This window comes from Rhincodon typus, chromosome 13, assembly GCF_021869965.1.
Source record: "Rhincodon typus isolate 14 chromosome 13, sRhiTyp1.1, whole genome shotgun sequence".
NCBI classification, from domain to species: domain Eukaryota; kingdom Metazoa; phylum Chordata; class Chondrichthyes; order Orectolobiformes; family Rhincodontidae; genus Rhincodon; species Rhincodon typus.
The window spans coordinates 63619623-63633618 of NC_063344.1; the positions used below are offsets into that span (position 1 = coordinate 63619623).

At 41.5% G+C, this 13996-nt stretch overlaps 1 protein-coding gene across 1 annotated transcript in view; it reads right to left on the reverse strand.

Moving 5' to 3' along the window:
- The window catches only part of kif1aa (kinesin family member 1Aa), a 269784-nt gene that overhangs the window by 126579 nt on the left and 129209 nt on the right, over window positions 1-13996 (reverse strand). Inside the window, exons 9-13 of the mRNA XM_048604503.1 lie at window positions 13432-13497; window positions 11485-11502; window positions 7743-7818; window positions 6572-6650; window positions 6141-6283 (exon numbers count right to left, since the gene is read on the reverse strand). Of these exons, the coding sequence (XP_048460460.1) occupies window positions 6141-6283; window positions 6572-6650; window positions 7743-7818; window positions 11485-11502; window positions 13432-13497 (382 nt within the window). The remainder of the gene's footprint in view (window positions 1-6140; window positions 6284-6571; window positions 6651-7742; window positions 7819-11484; window positions 11503-13431; window positions 13498-13996) is intronic.

Consider the following 13996-nt stretch of genomic DNA (forward strand, 5'->3'; position numbering starts at 1 on the left):
TCCATCCCTGTGTTAATCTAACAGCTCCTATTCCTTATGTTCTTATCTATCCCTGTGTTAATCTAACAGCTCCTATTCCTTATGTTCTTATCTATCCCTGTGTTAATCTGACAGCTCCTATTCCTTATGTTCTTATCTATCCCTGTGTTAATCAAACAGCTCCTATTCCTTATGTTCTTATCTATCCCTGTGTTAATCAAACAGTTCCTATTTCTCATGTATCCTTATGTCACTCTAACAGTACACCAACACAGGCATGTGTGAATGGCATTATACTGGGGTCATTGCTATAAGATGCGAGGCTAGAAGAGTGGCTATTGTTTGAGCGAGAGCACTTGTATAACCAGGAGTCTGTAGCAAGGGTAGCAGTGCAGAAGCCTTTCAGTTACAGCATGAGAGAAAGCATCCCAAGGAGCCAGTACAACTATGCACTAATCTGGTCAGCAATAGCAATGGGAAACATCAAACCATAGAACCATACAATATGCAGGAGGCCATTCAACCCATTGCATCTAGGCCAGCCGTCTACTTTTCTACCCGTTCCTCATAGCCATGCAAATACCTCCTTTGTTATCACTATGAAAGTTCTATACTGTAATTCTGGCCCCTTTAACTGCGAAGTTGCACATCATGAGACAAAGTTTTGTATTAAAACTAAGTTATCTGAGTGCACACAGGTGCAATATCACATGATCAGGTTTGATGCCGTCAGCATTTTGGACAGTAGATAATAGTAGTGGGGTATGGCAGGGGTAAGCTCATTTAACAGAATGCTACCTAATGCACAGGGATAAGAACAAATGTTGGGGTATGGGCAAGTGAGCTCCAGTTGCAGAGTGGCGTACCAGATAAATTGGTGATAATGGACAGTGGGCACCAGTTCACTTGGTGCTACCGAGGAAAGACATTTCTGGGTATTCCCTATCACTAGCCATGAAGAGGGGCAAAGGCAACTTCTCAGCCACAACATGTCGAACAACGTAGACAAACTGGACTCCGAGGATGGAAATAAAAGCAAATCAAAACCAAAACTTTGTCTCATGCACAAGCACCTTGCTTAGGAAGAATGCCAGTATCCATGATCCATGGTTCTCTCAAATTAAAATGTTCCTGAGGGTGTTGGAGAGGTCTCTATCACGGCATCAGTTGTGGTCTTTGCTGACCCACAGTCACAGCAATAGTGACTCCACCTCTAAAACCCAAACTCCCAGCTGGTGTTTATGTAAAAGGGTTTCCCTGACATTTTTGTGTGGAAATCTATTAAAATGAATTGCTGAGACAAGGTACTGGGACAGGTCTGACACCCGCAAACAGCAGACATTAAGTCACACATACACACCAAGCTCTGAGAGGAGGAGGCATTTCTGCATATGGTTCTGAGGATTGAGGTGGGTCATTTGGGAAACATCAAGGTAGCAGTGCTCCTAACGTAAGCAGATCTAAATTGGGGATGAGGGATGGTGGTTGCAATATCAGTTGGGCGAGAACGTATCTGGTCCAGTAAATTAAAAATAGTGATGGGGAGATAACACTGCAATGGAACAATAGGCTGCTTTTAAAGAGGTAGTTTGAGGCAATTGAGGTATAGTTCCAGGCTAACCAAATGCTAAGAGGTGACTAGAGAGATAGACCATAGGATGAAACAGAAAAGAAGGCATATGCTAGATGTCAGATTGATAATGCAAGTTTGAAACAGGTTGAATATAAAAAGTTCAAAGGGGAACAGGAAAAGCAAGGCAAAGAGTGTGTATGAGAAGAGACCAGCAGCTAATATAAAAGGGAATCCAAAAATTTTCTACAGGTATATTATTTGTTACTGGGTGGTAGGAGGAAGGATCAGATTGATGGGGAAACACAAGGATTTTTGCATGGAAATGTTGGCAAAATCATCGAGAAAGAGTAGGTAGTTGAGGCACTGCACAGAATAGAAATTGATAAAGAAAGGGAATCTCTTCCCCATGGCAGACGTTTCTAAGACCAGAGGGCAAACATTTAAAGTTACGAATAAGTGGTTTAGAGGAGATGTGATGAAAAGGTTTTTTAGCTAGAGGGTGTTAGGGGGTGGTGGAATGTACAGGCAAGTATTCTTGCAACATTTTAAGAAGCATCTGGATGAGCACTTAACATGCCAGGACATACGGACCAAGTGCAGGTAAATGGGATTAGTGTAGTTTAGTGTTTGTTGGTTGGCATAGACATGGTGGGACGAAGGGTCTGTTTCTATGCTGTATGACTGTAAATTTGAAACGGTGGCTGTACTTGAAGTGAATGAGTCATCAGGACCAGATGGGATGTATTTGGGGACAGTGAAGGAAGTAAGGAAAGAAACTATAAAAGCATTGGGTGTAACCTCCTAATCTTCCTTAGATACAGGAGTGATAGCAATGGAGTGGAGAACCACAGCAATTATACCCTACTTCAAAATAGGATAGAAAAATATTCCCAGCACTTATGGACCAGTCAGCTTAATCTGGGCAATGGACAAGCTTTTGGAAAGGATAACTCAGTACAAAATTTACAATCACGCAGACAAGAGTCAAATACATAAGGAAAGGCAGCACAGATTTGTTATAGTTGAATCATGCTTAGCTAGTTAGCTGTTTTAAAAAAATCAAGTAACCAAGACCACCAATGAGGAGAATAGAGTCTGATATTGTACATGCTGATTTTGAAAAGGAATTTGAGAAGAAGCTCGCCAGCTAGGGTAAATCCTATAGGTTCAAAGAGGCGGTGACAGCATGGCAATGAGCTGGCTGAGTAATAGGATGCACAGTAACGATTAATGGTTGTTTTCAATCGAGAGAAAGGCATTCAGTTGAGGTCCCCGGTGATTGGGACTAAGGAATACATTACTGACCTGGTTTGAGTATTTCAAAATTTGAAAGTATTGTGGTCTGTGAGGATGATAATGATAGACTTCAAATCGGACATAGACGGGCTGGTGGAATGGACAGACACATGGCACAAAGATTCAAGGGATCAGGCCCTTCAGGTACATCAACATATCAGAGAAAGTGGGGTTGCTCTTGTCTGAGAACATTGAGAAGAGATTTGATGAAGGTTTTCAAAATCATGATTGGTGTAGGTAGGAGAGAAACTGTTCCCATTTGTGGATGAATCCAGCGCTAAATTACAAGTGATTGGCTTAAAAGTGACGACGATGAACAATGAGGAAAGATTAGCAAGTGGGTAGGATGTCGAATGTGCTGCTTCAGAATGTGACAGAGGCAGATTTAAATCTGGTTTTCAAAAAGAACATTGGATAATTATCTGACCTGAAAAAGATTGCAGTTATCGGGAATGGGTGGGTTGGTCCTACTTGGTCTAATAGGCTGGACACACACACACACACACACACATACACATGCACACACTCTCTAACACTCTAACACTCCCCTTGGGCAATGCAGTGGGGTAGCTGACTCCATTGTGACTTTTTGTGACCACCCTTGATCATGACTAATGAACCTAGGCAGCGGGATGAAAAGGTTCTTTGTCTCATGCTGTTTTGTGAGGGGCTGTTTCTGAGCACACGTGCGTGTGAGGGAAGCATCACAAGCTGCTACTGTGCTACGCCAACTATTTACACACATTTTCTTCCAGTTCTTTTGTCATCAGGCACTGGAGTCACTGAGAGATCAGAGAAAGGAGAGAAACAAGGGTGAGAGGTCAGAATACACAAAACAGCTTCACAACCACAACATCGACAGAAGGAATGAAACACCTTGCATTTGCTTTTATAAAATAGACATCAGAGACGAAATTGGCACCGAGGAAACATGAAAGAGATGGAAAAAAAGGGTTGGGAAGAAACTTAAGGAAGGGGCAGGGTTTAGGGAAGAAGGTCATGACAACACGCAACATAACCAAGTAAAAACCAAACTCTCCCATCCCACTTCAATACTATCTTGAGTACATGGAGGGTAAAGATTCCTTTTATTGCTATGTACATTGATGTGATGCAGATACTTGTCAAAACTCTTGGGTGCCCATAGGGTCAACTGGAATGAATGGGATTCAGCTCAGTATCAGAAATTGATTTGACAAGCAGCCCTTCACACATTGTCTTTCTTTCAATATTTTAAGCCCATGTTCTCAAATTAACATTTAGATAAGGTGTTCTTACACTGCATGTTCTGTAGGCTTTTCTTTGAATGACCTTTGCTGTCCTTTATGAGAATTAGCCAGGAATGGGTGAGGAAGGAGCTTGGGATTTCTTTTCCATGTGAAAACCCTGACAGCCTGCACAGGAAATGGTCTTCAGCCAAAGCAATTGTGCCCCATTATTTTCAATGTGAGGACCAGCTGAGGTCAGTTGTTATGATGCATATAATTGGGAGGTTGGATGTATCCTGTGCCCATCACACAGTAAGTAGACGTTACAATAGAATGCTGATAATAACATTGCACAGTAAGGGCCAGGTTTTCACTGATAAGGTGAACAGCCCAAGGTGGGAATTTCCTGAGTCATCAGATTGGCCTCAGTAAAAGTTATCCCAAGTTTGGCGACTTTTGTTCATGGGGAGGGGTGAGGGTGGAAGCAGAATGGCCCACTGGCTCTGGGAGTAGAGCAGAGGCAACCAAGGGGCAGGCAAGTGCAGAAGTACTTCGATTCTCCATGGCTTCATCCTAAATTGTTTCAGAAAGTGTTAGGCCCGCTAACCCTCATCTCCAAACCAAACCATTTCTCCCCTCCCATGCCTACCCAACCACCATGGTTACTCAAACATACTCCATGCTAACTCATGTCTCTCACCCAACCTTCATAATCCCTCATATTCTCCATGTTACCTCCTGAGACACTCACCCAATACATTCTATAGACAGACTCCAAAAGCATAGGAGATTAAAATGATTCATTTCAAAACATCTTATTCAATGGTACTCCTACAAAAACTCAGTTCCATACAAACTCTTAATTATTCTCAAGTTGTTTGTTTCTTATAAGAACAAATAGGCCACTATATTCAGACCCAATGTTAAAAAAAATTGATGCTTGTAACTGTCAATCAAACAATGAAGTCAAAGATAATCGAGACTTTTGAAACTCAGTCAAACATTCATAATGGCATAACAATAGCACTTGGAGAAATCTCAAACAACTCAATTAAAACAACATAACTGTTTTGTTTCTAACAGGCAGAGATGGCCTGTCAAAAAGGTCCAACAGAGGGCTTTGTTTTTAATCTTTTAAGGACAACTGTAGCCTATTTGACACTTAAAAAAAAAGGATTCCAAATACTTCACATCATGACAATTACTTGGAGCTTATCCACCTTGTAAGCGTGTTTACACGTACCCCATCAATTTGTGGCTCCCACACGGAGGGTTATGGTCCTTGCAACAGCAAAGTTGAAGGCCTGTTTGAACTTTGCACTGAGTTCAAATGGCCTTACTGAGTTCAGGTTTCCATCCTGTGAGAATAATGGCCTGCCCCTTACCTTGACTGGCAAAAGTGGGACCCATCAGGAAAGGGAATGGGACTTCAGTGTTTGGGGCCCAACTGCCATTTTTAGAGGTCTGTAGAGTTTTCCCAACTCCAGCCTAATATGTCGCGAACAATTTATAATAATATTTGCCAGATGATACAAAACAATTTCAGTCTTAAAAGAGAAAGAAAGCCAGGCACTTGTCCACAGGGTGAAATCTACAGTAATGGGGGACCTGGGCAGTTCATACTTAGCTATGGTTGAATTGAAGCATTCAAGGGGGGAACTGAATGATTATTTGGATAAAAACAATGTGCGAGGGTATGGGGAGGAAGCAGGAGACTGGAACTAGATAATGGTGTTCATTTAACGAGCCATGCAGGCATGATGGGCTAAATTGCATCCTACTGTACCAGAACATTCTGTGATTCTGTGATGATGATCTAAATCTGCCCCTTTTGAGCAGTGACATCAAGAAACACAGACCGGGTGAGCAGTGACACCACAGAACCATAGGATCATAGCATCCCCACAGGTCAAATAGAGGCCATTTGGTCTATCAAGTCTACACCAACCACTTATCTAAGATTACCAGTGGTCAACAACACAGCAAACCAGGTAGCTTCCCTTGTGGAGGGTAGGAGGTGGGGGTGGGGTTGAGAGGGTGGAGTCTAACATTTCCTGTGACACAATAGGTACATTGCTGCTTACGATCAATAATGTCACCCAGCCCCTGTGTGCAGAGCAGATCTCTCAGTCTAGACACTTCATCCTTTAGTTCCCGGATCAACTTGTTGTTGGGATCCTCGTTAATGACTGCATTGCACCGGATCTGTTTCGCACGATCGGCGTACCTAAGCAAGAGAATGAACCAGATGGTGTGTTTATTAGACTGGATCATGGGAGCTGGGGAAGAGTTGTGATGGGAGTAGGGAGCAGTGTTCAACTTGCTCAATGTTTCATTATCTTCTCCCTATGGGATCCTTATCCACATCCTGACACAATTCCATCTTCCCTTATGTCAGCCCCCAACCACAGTCCAGATCTACTTTCGTACACTCCTCCCCCTGACCTGACCCCAATGACCCCTTCTTCCAACACATCAATGAGAGAGCGCTTAGGTGAGTTCCTATGGTCCTTACCTCAAGGTGCTAAGTGTCTCATCATAGTTGATATCAGCTGGGCTAAGGGCTGCCACCATGGCTGTCCGGGAATTGCCCCCTGTGGAGAAGCAAAACATTAACTCCAGTGTCATTGATCTCTCCCTCACACTTCCCCCACCATGTCTAGCTCCAGCCTAATACAGCCACACCAGCTTAGCTCTGTGCAGGAGGTACCAATGACAGTGCCCATCCAAGGCTGGCCAGTAGCAGGCATGAGTGGCACCATTGCTCTCAGATAGCTGCTTGGCAAACCCCACTTGCTCTAACAGCAACAGCAGCTGAGGCTACAGCACTGCACTGTTTAAATACCTTCTCCAACGTACATCGTACAGGTCTTTTCCCATATCAGCCCTTGACAGGGATCTGCAACTGAATCACAATCTTCATTATACTGCTTCAGGCCTGGTACTGCCCACCTCATCCCAGTTGCTAGACTTTTCTGATGAAGGGTCTAGGCCCGAAACGTCAGCCTTCCTGCTCCTATGATGCTGCTTGGCCTGCTGTGTTCATCCAGCTCTACAACTTGTTATCTCAGATTTTCCAACATCTGCAGTTCCTACTATCTCCCCCCCCGCAGTTTCTAGACTGACCATCTTGCAGTGTAAAGCAGCTCGAAAACTCTACCCTCTGTCAGGCAACTTGAGATTAAGCAAATGCGTTTTGCTTGCAATCAGTTCTAGTGAGACAAGTCACAGCACGTTGATAGCACCCCTATCACTGAATCAGAAAATTGGAATCTCAGGAAATTTGAGTTAACTCTCCATTGCAGTATTGCATGGTCGGGAGAACTGTCTTTCTGATAGGAGACATTAAATACAGTCTTTCTCTCTCCCCCTCACTTCCCACCAAATATCAAATTACCTCCTGCTTTACAACAGTGAATTACACTTCAAAATGCACTTCAGTGGTTGCAGAATACTTTGGACTGTCCTAGGGGCACAAAATATGCTAAATAAATGCAGGCTTTCTTTACAGTAAGGCTCCCAGATGAAAGGACCGCAGGCAAGTCATTGTATTAAACAGATCTGTTCAGCAACTGTTTCTAAACAATATTTTTGACCACCCAATCTAATAGTTGGACAACACAGCATCCATTTGCTAACTGCTAACCTCAGTACATTGCTGTATGGAGGGAAGAGCTGTCTCTTACCCAGGTTCTCTCGGAGTAACCATGTCAGCACTGAGTCTCTATATGGGATGAAATCAGTTTTCTTCTTTTTCTTGTTCTGATTAATATTGAAAAATATTGAAAAAAAAAATCAGAAACAGAACTCAGTACAAACATGAATAGGACACAGCAGTTTTAATGCACAAATTATCAGTATCCTTCTCAAATCAGTTTGTTTATCATCCCAGCTCTCCTTTAGGCACTGATTCGTCATACCATAAACCCCTGCCTGTTCCACTCCTGTTACTTTTGGTGGTGAGTGATGGTTGAATGCCCTCTCTCCAGTTCAGGCCAATGGGTCTTTGAGTGATTGGTTCCATAGACACTGTTTCAATCTCTTTAACTTAGAGGCAAGGGCACTGCGATGCAAAATGTGACTAAGATACTGCAGATGACATGATAGCATCAAGGTGCAAAAACCCTTTTCAAATTTTGCTACCTGATTTGGATAGCCAGGTGGTGGAAGATCACATTCATTCCCAGATTATCCTTCTGGAAATGATAGTAGACATTGAATTTGACGTTCCACTTTCGGTAGATGTATTCTAACGTTACGATAATGGTGAGACTGCTCCCTCCAATGAATTTAACATTAATGCCTTAGCAATGTCAGGGTAACCTAATGCAGGATAGCCGAGTGCACAGGGTCATGACCTTAGCCAGGTCAAGTTAGGTTGTGGCAGCCATTTTTATTTCCTTAAGAGAGAAAGTAAAAATATGGGCTGAAACCTGTCTGACACTAGAACACCTGCTCAGGTCAACTACTAAAACAGCTGGAAGTGTACGTGATCCTCTCAATCATACACACTACTGGATCACATAGTCCAGCTTGATGTATTATAACATCAACCACACTCACATTGGGAAGTGTTCCCATGTATTTGTAATTGTGGGAAGTTTTAACTGAACCCAGTGCCTGAATGCAGAGCCATGACATTCAGTAAGATGAGCACCTCTTGGAACAGCGAACATGACAGACACAGTTTAAATTAAAACATCTCTCATTTAAGATGGTGACGAGTTTATTTTCTCTCAGTCATTAGTCTGTGGAATTCTTTTCCCGAGAGAGAGGCGTGGAGACTGAGACATTGAATATGTTTAAGGCAGAGTTAGACAGCTTCTTGACTTCTTAAACAAAGTGTATGTAGTGTGCTACAGGAAAATGGGGTTCACAATCAGATCAAATCAGATATTTTTACATTAAATTTCAGAACAGGCAAGGAGGAATGGCCTACTGCTTCTCCTAATTTAAATATCTGTATTAATTTGAACATATAACTAGTTGAGAGTTCTATACAATTTAAATTAAATTTTAATTGATTTAACCACAAATGTGTTTTGGAAATTATTTCACAGCCCACCCTGTTCAATGTCAAAAATCTGTCTAAAGTTCTTGGAGAGATGTTCAGAGTTAGCAACTTCTAAGCACGATAAGAAAAAGCAGCATAAAGTAAGAACACAGTATTAAACACACCATGATATTGAGGTTCCATTGATTAATTTTCTATCTACTTGTGATAGTTAAGCTTAAAAGTTATTGGAAAACCTACAATGTTTGCTGTCTTTTAACTGGGTAAGGAATTAGATTCAAATAAGTGCAAATCATAGCCCAATATATAATACTTGCTCAAGGATCTTGTGGCATGGCGATAATGTCCCTCCCTACCTCTGAGGCAGGAGATCCACGTTCAAATCCCACCTGCTCTCGAGAGGTGTCATCACATCTCCAAACAAGTTGATTCAAAAATATCTACAATACTTGCTCAAAACCTGAGCATCTTCCAGTTGAGAAAAGGTCAATAGTCTAAGATAGTGAACGTTTAACAGTATGAGTGAAAGGATTTTGAGTGAGTGTTTACAAAATTATTCAGGCCCATTAGCTCCATTTCACTTTACAAATACTTGAGAATTTTCAGCATGTTCAGTTTTCAGTCCCTAGAAGTGTTAAGTTCCTACCCTCCAAAGGCAAGGAAGATAATGGTTTATCTTAATATCTAATGAATGGAGCACTCTTTCATACAAAGTGTGTGAGGGATCAACAAATTCATTGGCCGGAGATACTGAGCTGCAAGTCAGTAGCTGGACATTTTTTTATTAAAAGTTGAACTAAAATCCTCTTGAAGAAATACACATGTAAGATATGCATGGACGTCTTCCTGTACCATCCAGCAAGGAGCTTACACCATGTAGTGACTATTCATTTCTCTCACCCCCACTAAGTTTCCGCCCCTTGCAATACAGGCTTGGAATTATTAATAAATGCTTGACAGTACAGAACTTAAACATTGCTAAAAGGAGACTAGAAGTTGAAGCTTTTGTCTTACACTCACCACAACGAAGATAGCAAGAAATGGACTTGAGTAAATAGACTCAGATAAAAGCAAAATACCATGGATGCAGGAAACTGAAATTAAACCAGAATACGCCAGAGAAATTCAACAGGTCTGGCAGCATCTTCTGAAGCGGAGTCATACTGGGCTTGAAATGTAAACTCTATTTTTCTCTCTTCACAGATGCTACTGGACCTTCCATGTTTCTCCCACATTCTCTGTGTTTGTTTGAAAACCCAAGAAAGAAGTCACACAGCATGAAAAGAGGGTGCTGATTGGTTGCCCCATTATTGGTGTGGCAATGAAGCAGGAACAGTTAACTCTCAATCTTAGTTTTCAGACGAGACAGGTAGATTCTGATTGGTCAGGGTTTTGCCATGTGACTGCAGCAGAGTTTGGTTGTCTCAATGGCCTTTCTTTTGGAAAAAAAAGATGCAATGTACGTACACATTCTTTTTGTCCAGATAAAACAGGGTTCTGAGTATTTATATCCCAACATCCCAATGATGGTGGACTCTATTAAACAACATGTCTTGTTGTCTATACCCTGCTCATAGCAGGCTGCTTGTTCTCAACCAGCCTGTGCTTGCAATCCTCAGAAAAGAATATCCACCATTAGATGTGGTTCTGTTATTGGAAACCATTTATTAAACAATCTGAATGTGCTAAGAGTCACATTGGAAACCAATTTATGATCATCAGTCCCTCTTGCAGTGTCTTCCATTTGAACCTGTAGAAACTACATCTCTAAATACTTGGAACCCTGTTTTATCAAGATAAAAAGAATCTGTGCATACATTGCACCTTTTTAAAAAAAAAGTCATAGATTTAACCAAACAATGTTACATCTCCATAGCAACACCCTAACCAATCAGAATCTATTTGCTTGCTTTGAGAATTAAGATTGACAGTTCACTATTCTTCCTGCATCTTAGTGCCAATAATAGCCCAGTCAATCAGCATGCTCTTCTCATTCTGTATGAAACCGTGTCTCTTTTTTTTATTCTGTTCCCTGCACCCTAGTCCTGATGACTGCAAGATGTAGAATTTCAACCTGTGGTTTCTTTCAGCAATGCTTGGATTATTACATGCATGCTCACACTGAAAGTGACATGGCTCAGTTTGACACCTTTTAAGCATGAGCTGACTTCAAAGGGTTTCAAATCAGTGGCATTTCCTTGCCCCCAGCTTTCTTGAATTTACTACAGTACATCGGTTAACCTCTTGTACCTCACCCAAGTGCCAAACTCCTCATGGTTAATCCCACACTGTGTGTTGACATGTTATTTAACAGCCTATATATCACAGCTGAGACTGCTCCTGAAATGCTCTGAGCCGAAGCACAGGTTAAACTGTGTTAGTGTAAATATAGGAGAATACAGCATTAGCCATACCTTGTTTGATCCAGAATCCTGTAATAAACCGAACAAGGAAGGAGTTTACTGAATAGATCAGAGACACATGGCAGATCAAATCAGCTACAACATTTAGAACACAGTACTGACTTCATTAGAAACTGAGGGGAGTCTACCATTTCAACCATTCTTGGTACAGTCTGGGTTATTTAATTCAAGAATATTGCAGTAACAATTGGAGACTGAGCCTCATCATTACAACCAGGACTCCTTTTAAATGGAGAGTGATCCAGGAAGACTATTATTAATGTGATAACATGAGCTCTAAATTTGGTTTTTACTTGTTTCAGCATGTCCTAAGTTAATTATACATTAATTATATTGAACAAATGCAGACAGTGAACATTAACGGGGATTCAGTTGAGTCCTAAAAAAATACACACTAAATTAAGTTAGGAGGTACATGCTTGTAATTAGTAACGTTGTAAGTAAATTTAAGAGTGTTAGTAGTAACTTCAGTTCTACCCTCCACAAACTGGCTTTCTAGAGTAAAACATCTTATTCTTACAATTTGCAATTTCTAGAATTATTTTCTCCATTTATAATCCCATAAAAGCTGTGTAAGACCACCTGCCCGACCTATCCTTTCAAAACAAAAAGGTTGACATTTGTCCGTGCTTTGTTCATAATTCAGACTGAATGCTGAACTGCTACATGTGTATTTTAGGTAAAGCATTGAATTTAGGCTCTTTCTGCTCTCTCTGGTGGGTACAAAAAGATCTGATCACATTACTTCAAAGAAGAGCAGAGAAGTTCTTCACAGTGGCTTGTCCACTATTCCTCCTTAATTAATGTCACCATTGCTGTTGGAATGACCTTGGTGCGTTGTGAATTAGCTGTCACTTCTCCTACAACAATGTTTAAAATCTAAAAGGAAAGCACTTCATTGGCTATAAAATGCTTTGAAATGTGCTGAGGTCATGAAAGGTTCAACGGAAATGTAATTCCTTCCTGTAATTTTATTTTTCTGTGACAGTAGGGATCAACTTTGTGCACTGCCTCACATGCCAGAAAGGTTCCCTTGTCAACCAGGACTGGACACAGTACTCATATTAGGATCTGACCAGAATTCTGACTTAGAGTCACCTGACGAAGGAGCAGCGCTCTGAAATAAACCTGTGGGACTACAATCTGGTGTTGTGTGACTTTTGAGCAGAGTCATACAGATGTACAGCACAGAAACAGACCCTTTGGTCCAACTCGTCCACATCAACCAGATATTGTAAACTGATGGAGTCCCACTTGCCAGCATTTGGCCCATATCCCTCTAAACCATTCCTATTTATATACCCATTCAGATGCCTTTTAAATGTTGTTATTGTACCAGCCTCCACCACTTCCTCTGGCAGCTCATTCTATACATGCATAATCCTCTCTGTTTGAAAAAGTTGCCCTTAGGTCCCTTTTAAATCTTTCCCCTCTCACTTTAATCCTATGTCCCTTAGTTTTAGAGTCCTCTACCCTGGGGAAAAAGCCTTGGCTATTCACCCTACCTATGCCCCTCATGATTTTATAAATCTTCATAAGGTTACCCCTCAACTTTCAATGCTCCAGGGAAAATAGCCCCAGCATATTCAGCCTCTCCCTACAACTCAACCCCACCAGCCCTGGCAACATCCTTATAAATCTGTTCTGGACCCTTTCAAGTCTCGCAACATCTTTCCTATAGCAGGGAGACCAGGATTGAATGCAGTATTCCAAAAATGGCCTAAGCAATGTGCTGTACAGCTATAACATGATCTCCTTCCTCTGACTCCAATCCTACTGTCGCAGCTATTGATTTTAATATCCTATTGACCTTGTTAATTGATACCCTGCATTGGTTTAGCACATTGGGTATTGATGCAGTTTATTCTCTAATGCAGAGCGGTGCCAGCATCCGTATTACACCAGACTCAGTGAGTAAGAGCACCAGGTTGAACTCACCACATCCGCCAGAGCGGAGATGACCTTGCCCAGGGTGGTAAGGGATTTATTGATATTTGCACCTTCCTGTAGCAAACAAGGAACAAGCCATTAAAAAAGAGCAGGCAAAACAAAACTGAACGCAGATCCCATTTCTTTTGAATTGAAACAAACACAGACATAACAATTTGATAGTAATGGTTTCCTTGGTGTCTTATAGACCATGCATGGAACAATTTTAAATAAGTCTATTCATTCTACATGCTCAGACATTCAGCTACCATCAATAAAATAATGCAAAACAGAACTCTTCTTTTCAAAGGGTTTGCCTGAATTTGAATTATATTGACTGCAAAGACTTTCAATCAGCGTTTCCTGCCCACACCCCCCAACCCACCTCCTCTCCTGAATTTGATACAATACATCAGTTAACCTCCTATTTCACATTCAAGTGCTGAATCCTTTATGCATCAATTCAAATTGAGAAAAGTGAAGGAACAGTGATAAAATTTCAACACAGGATGGAAGGTGGCTTGGAGGGAGAGGGAAGCTGCATGTGGAAGTGTTCCCATGCATCTGATGCCCT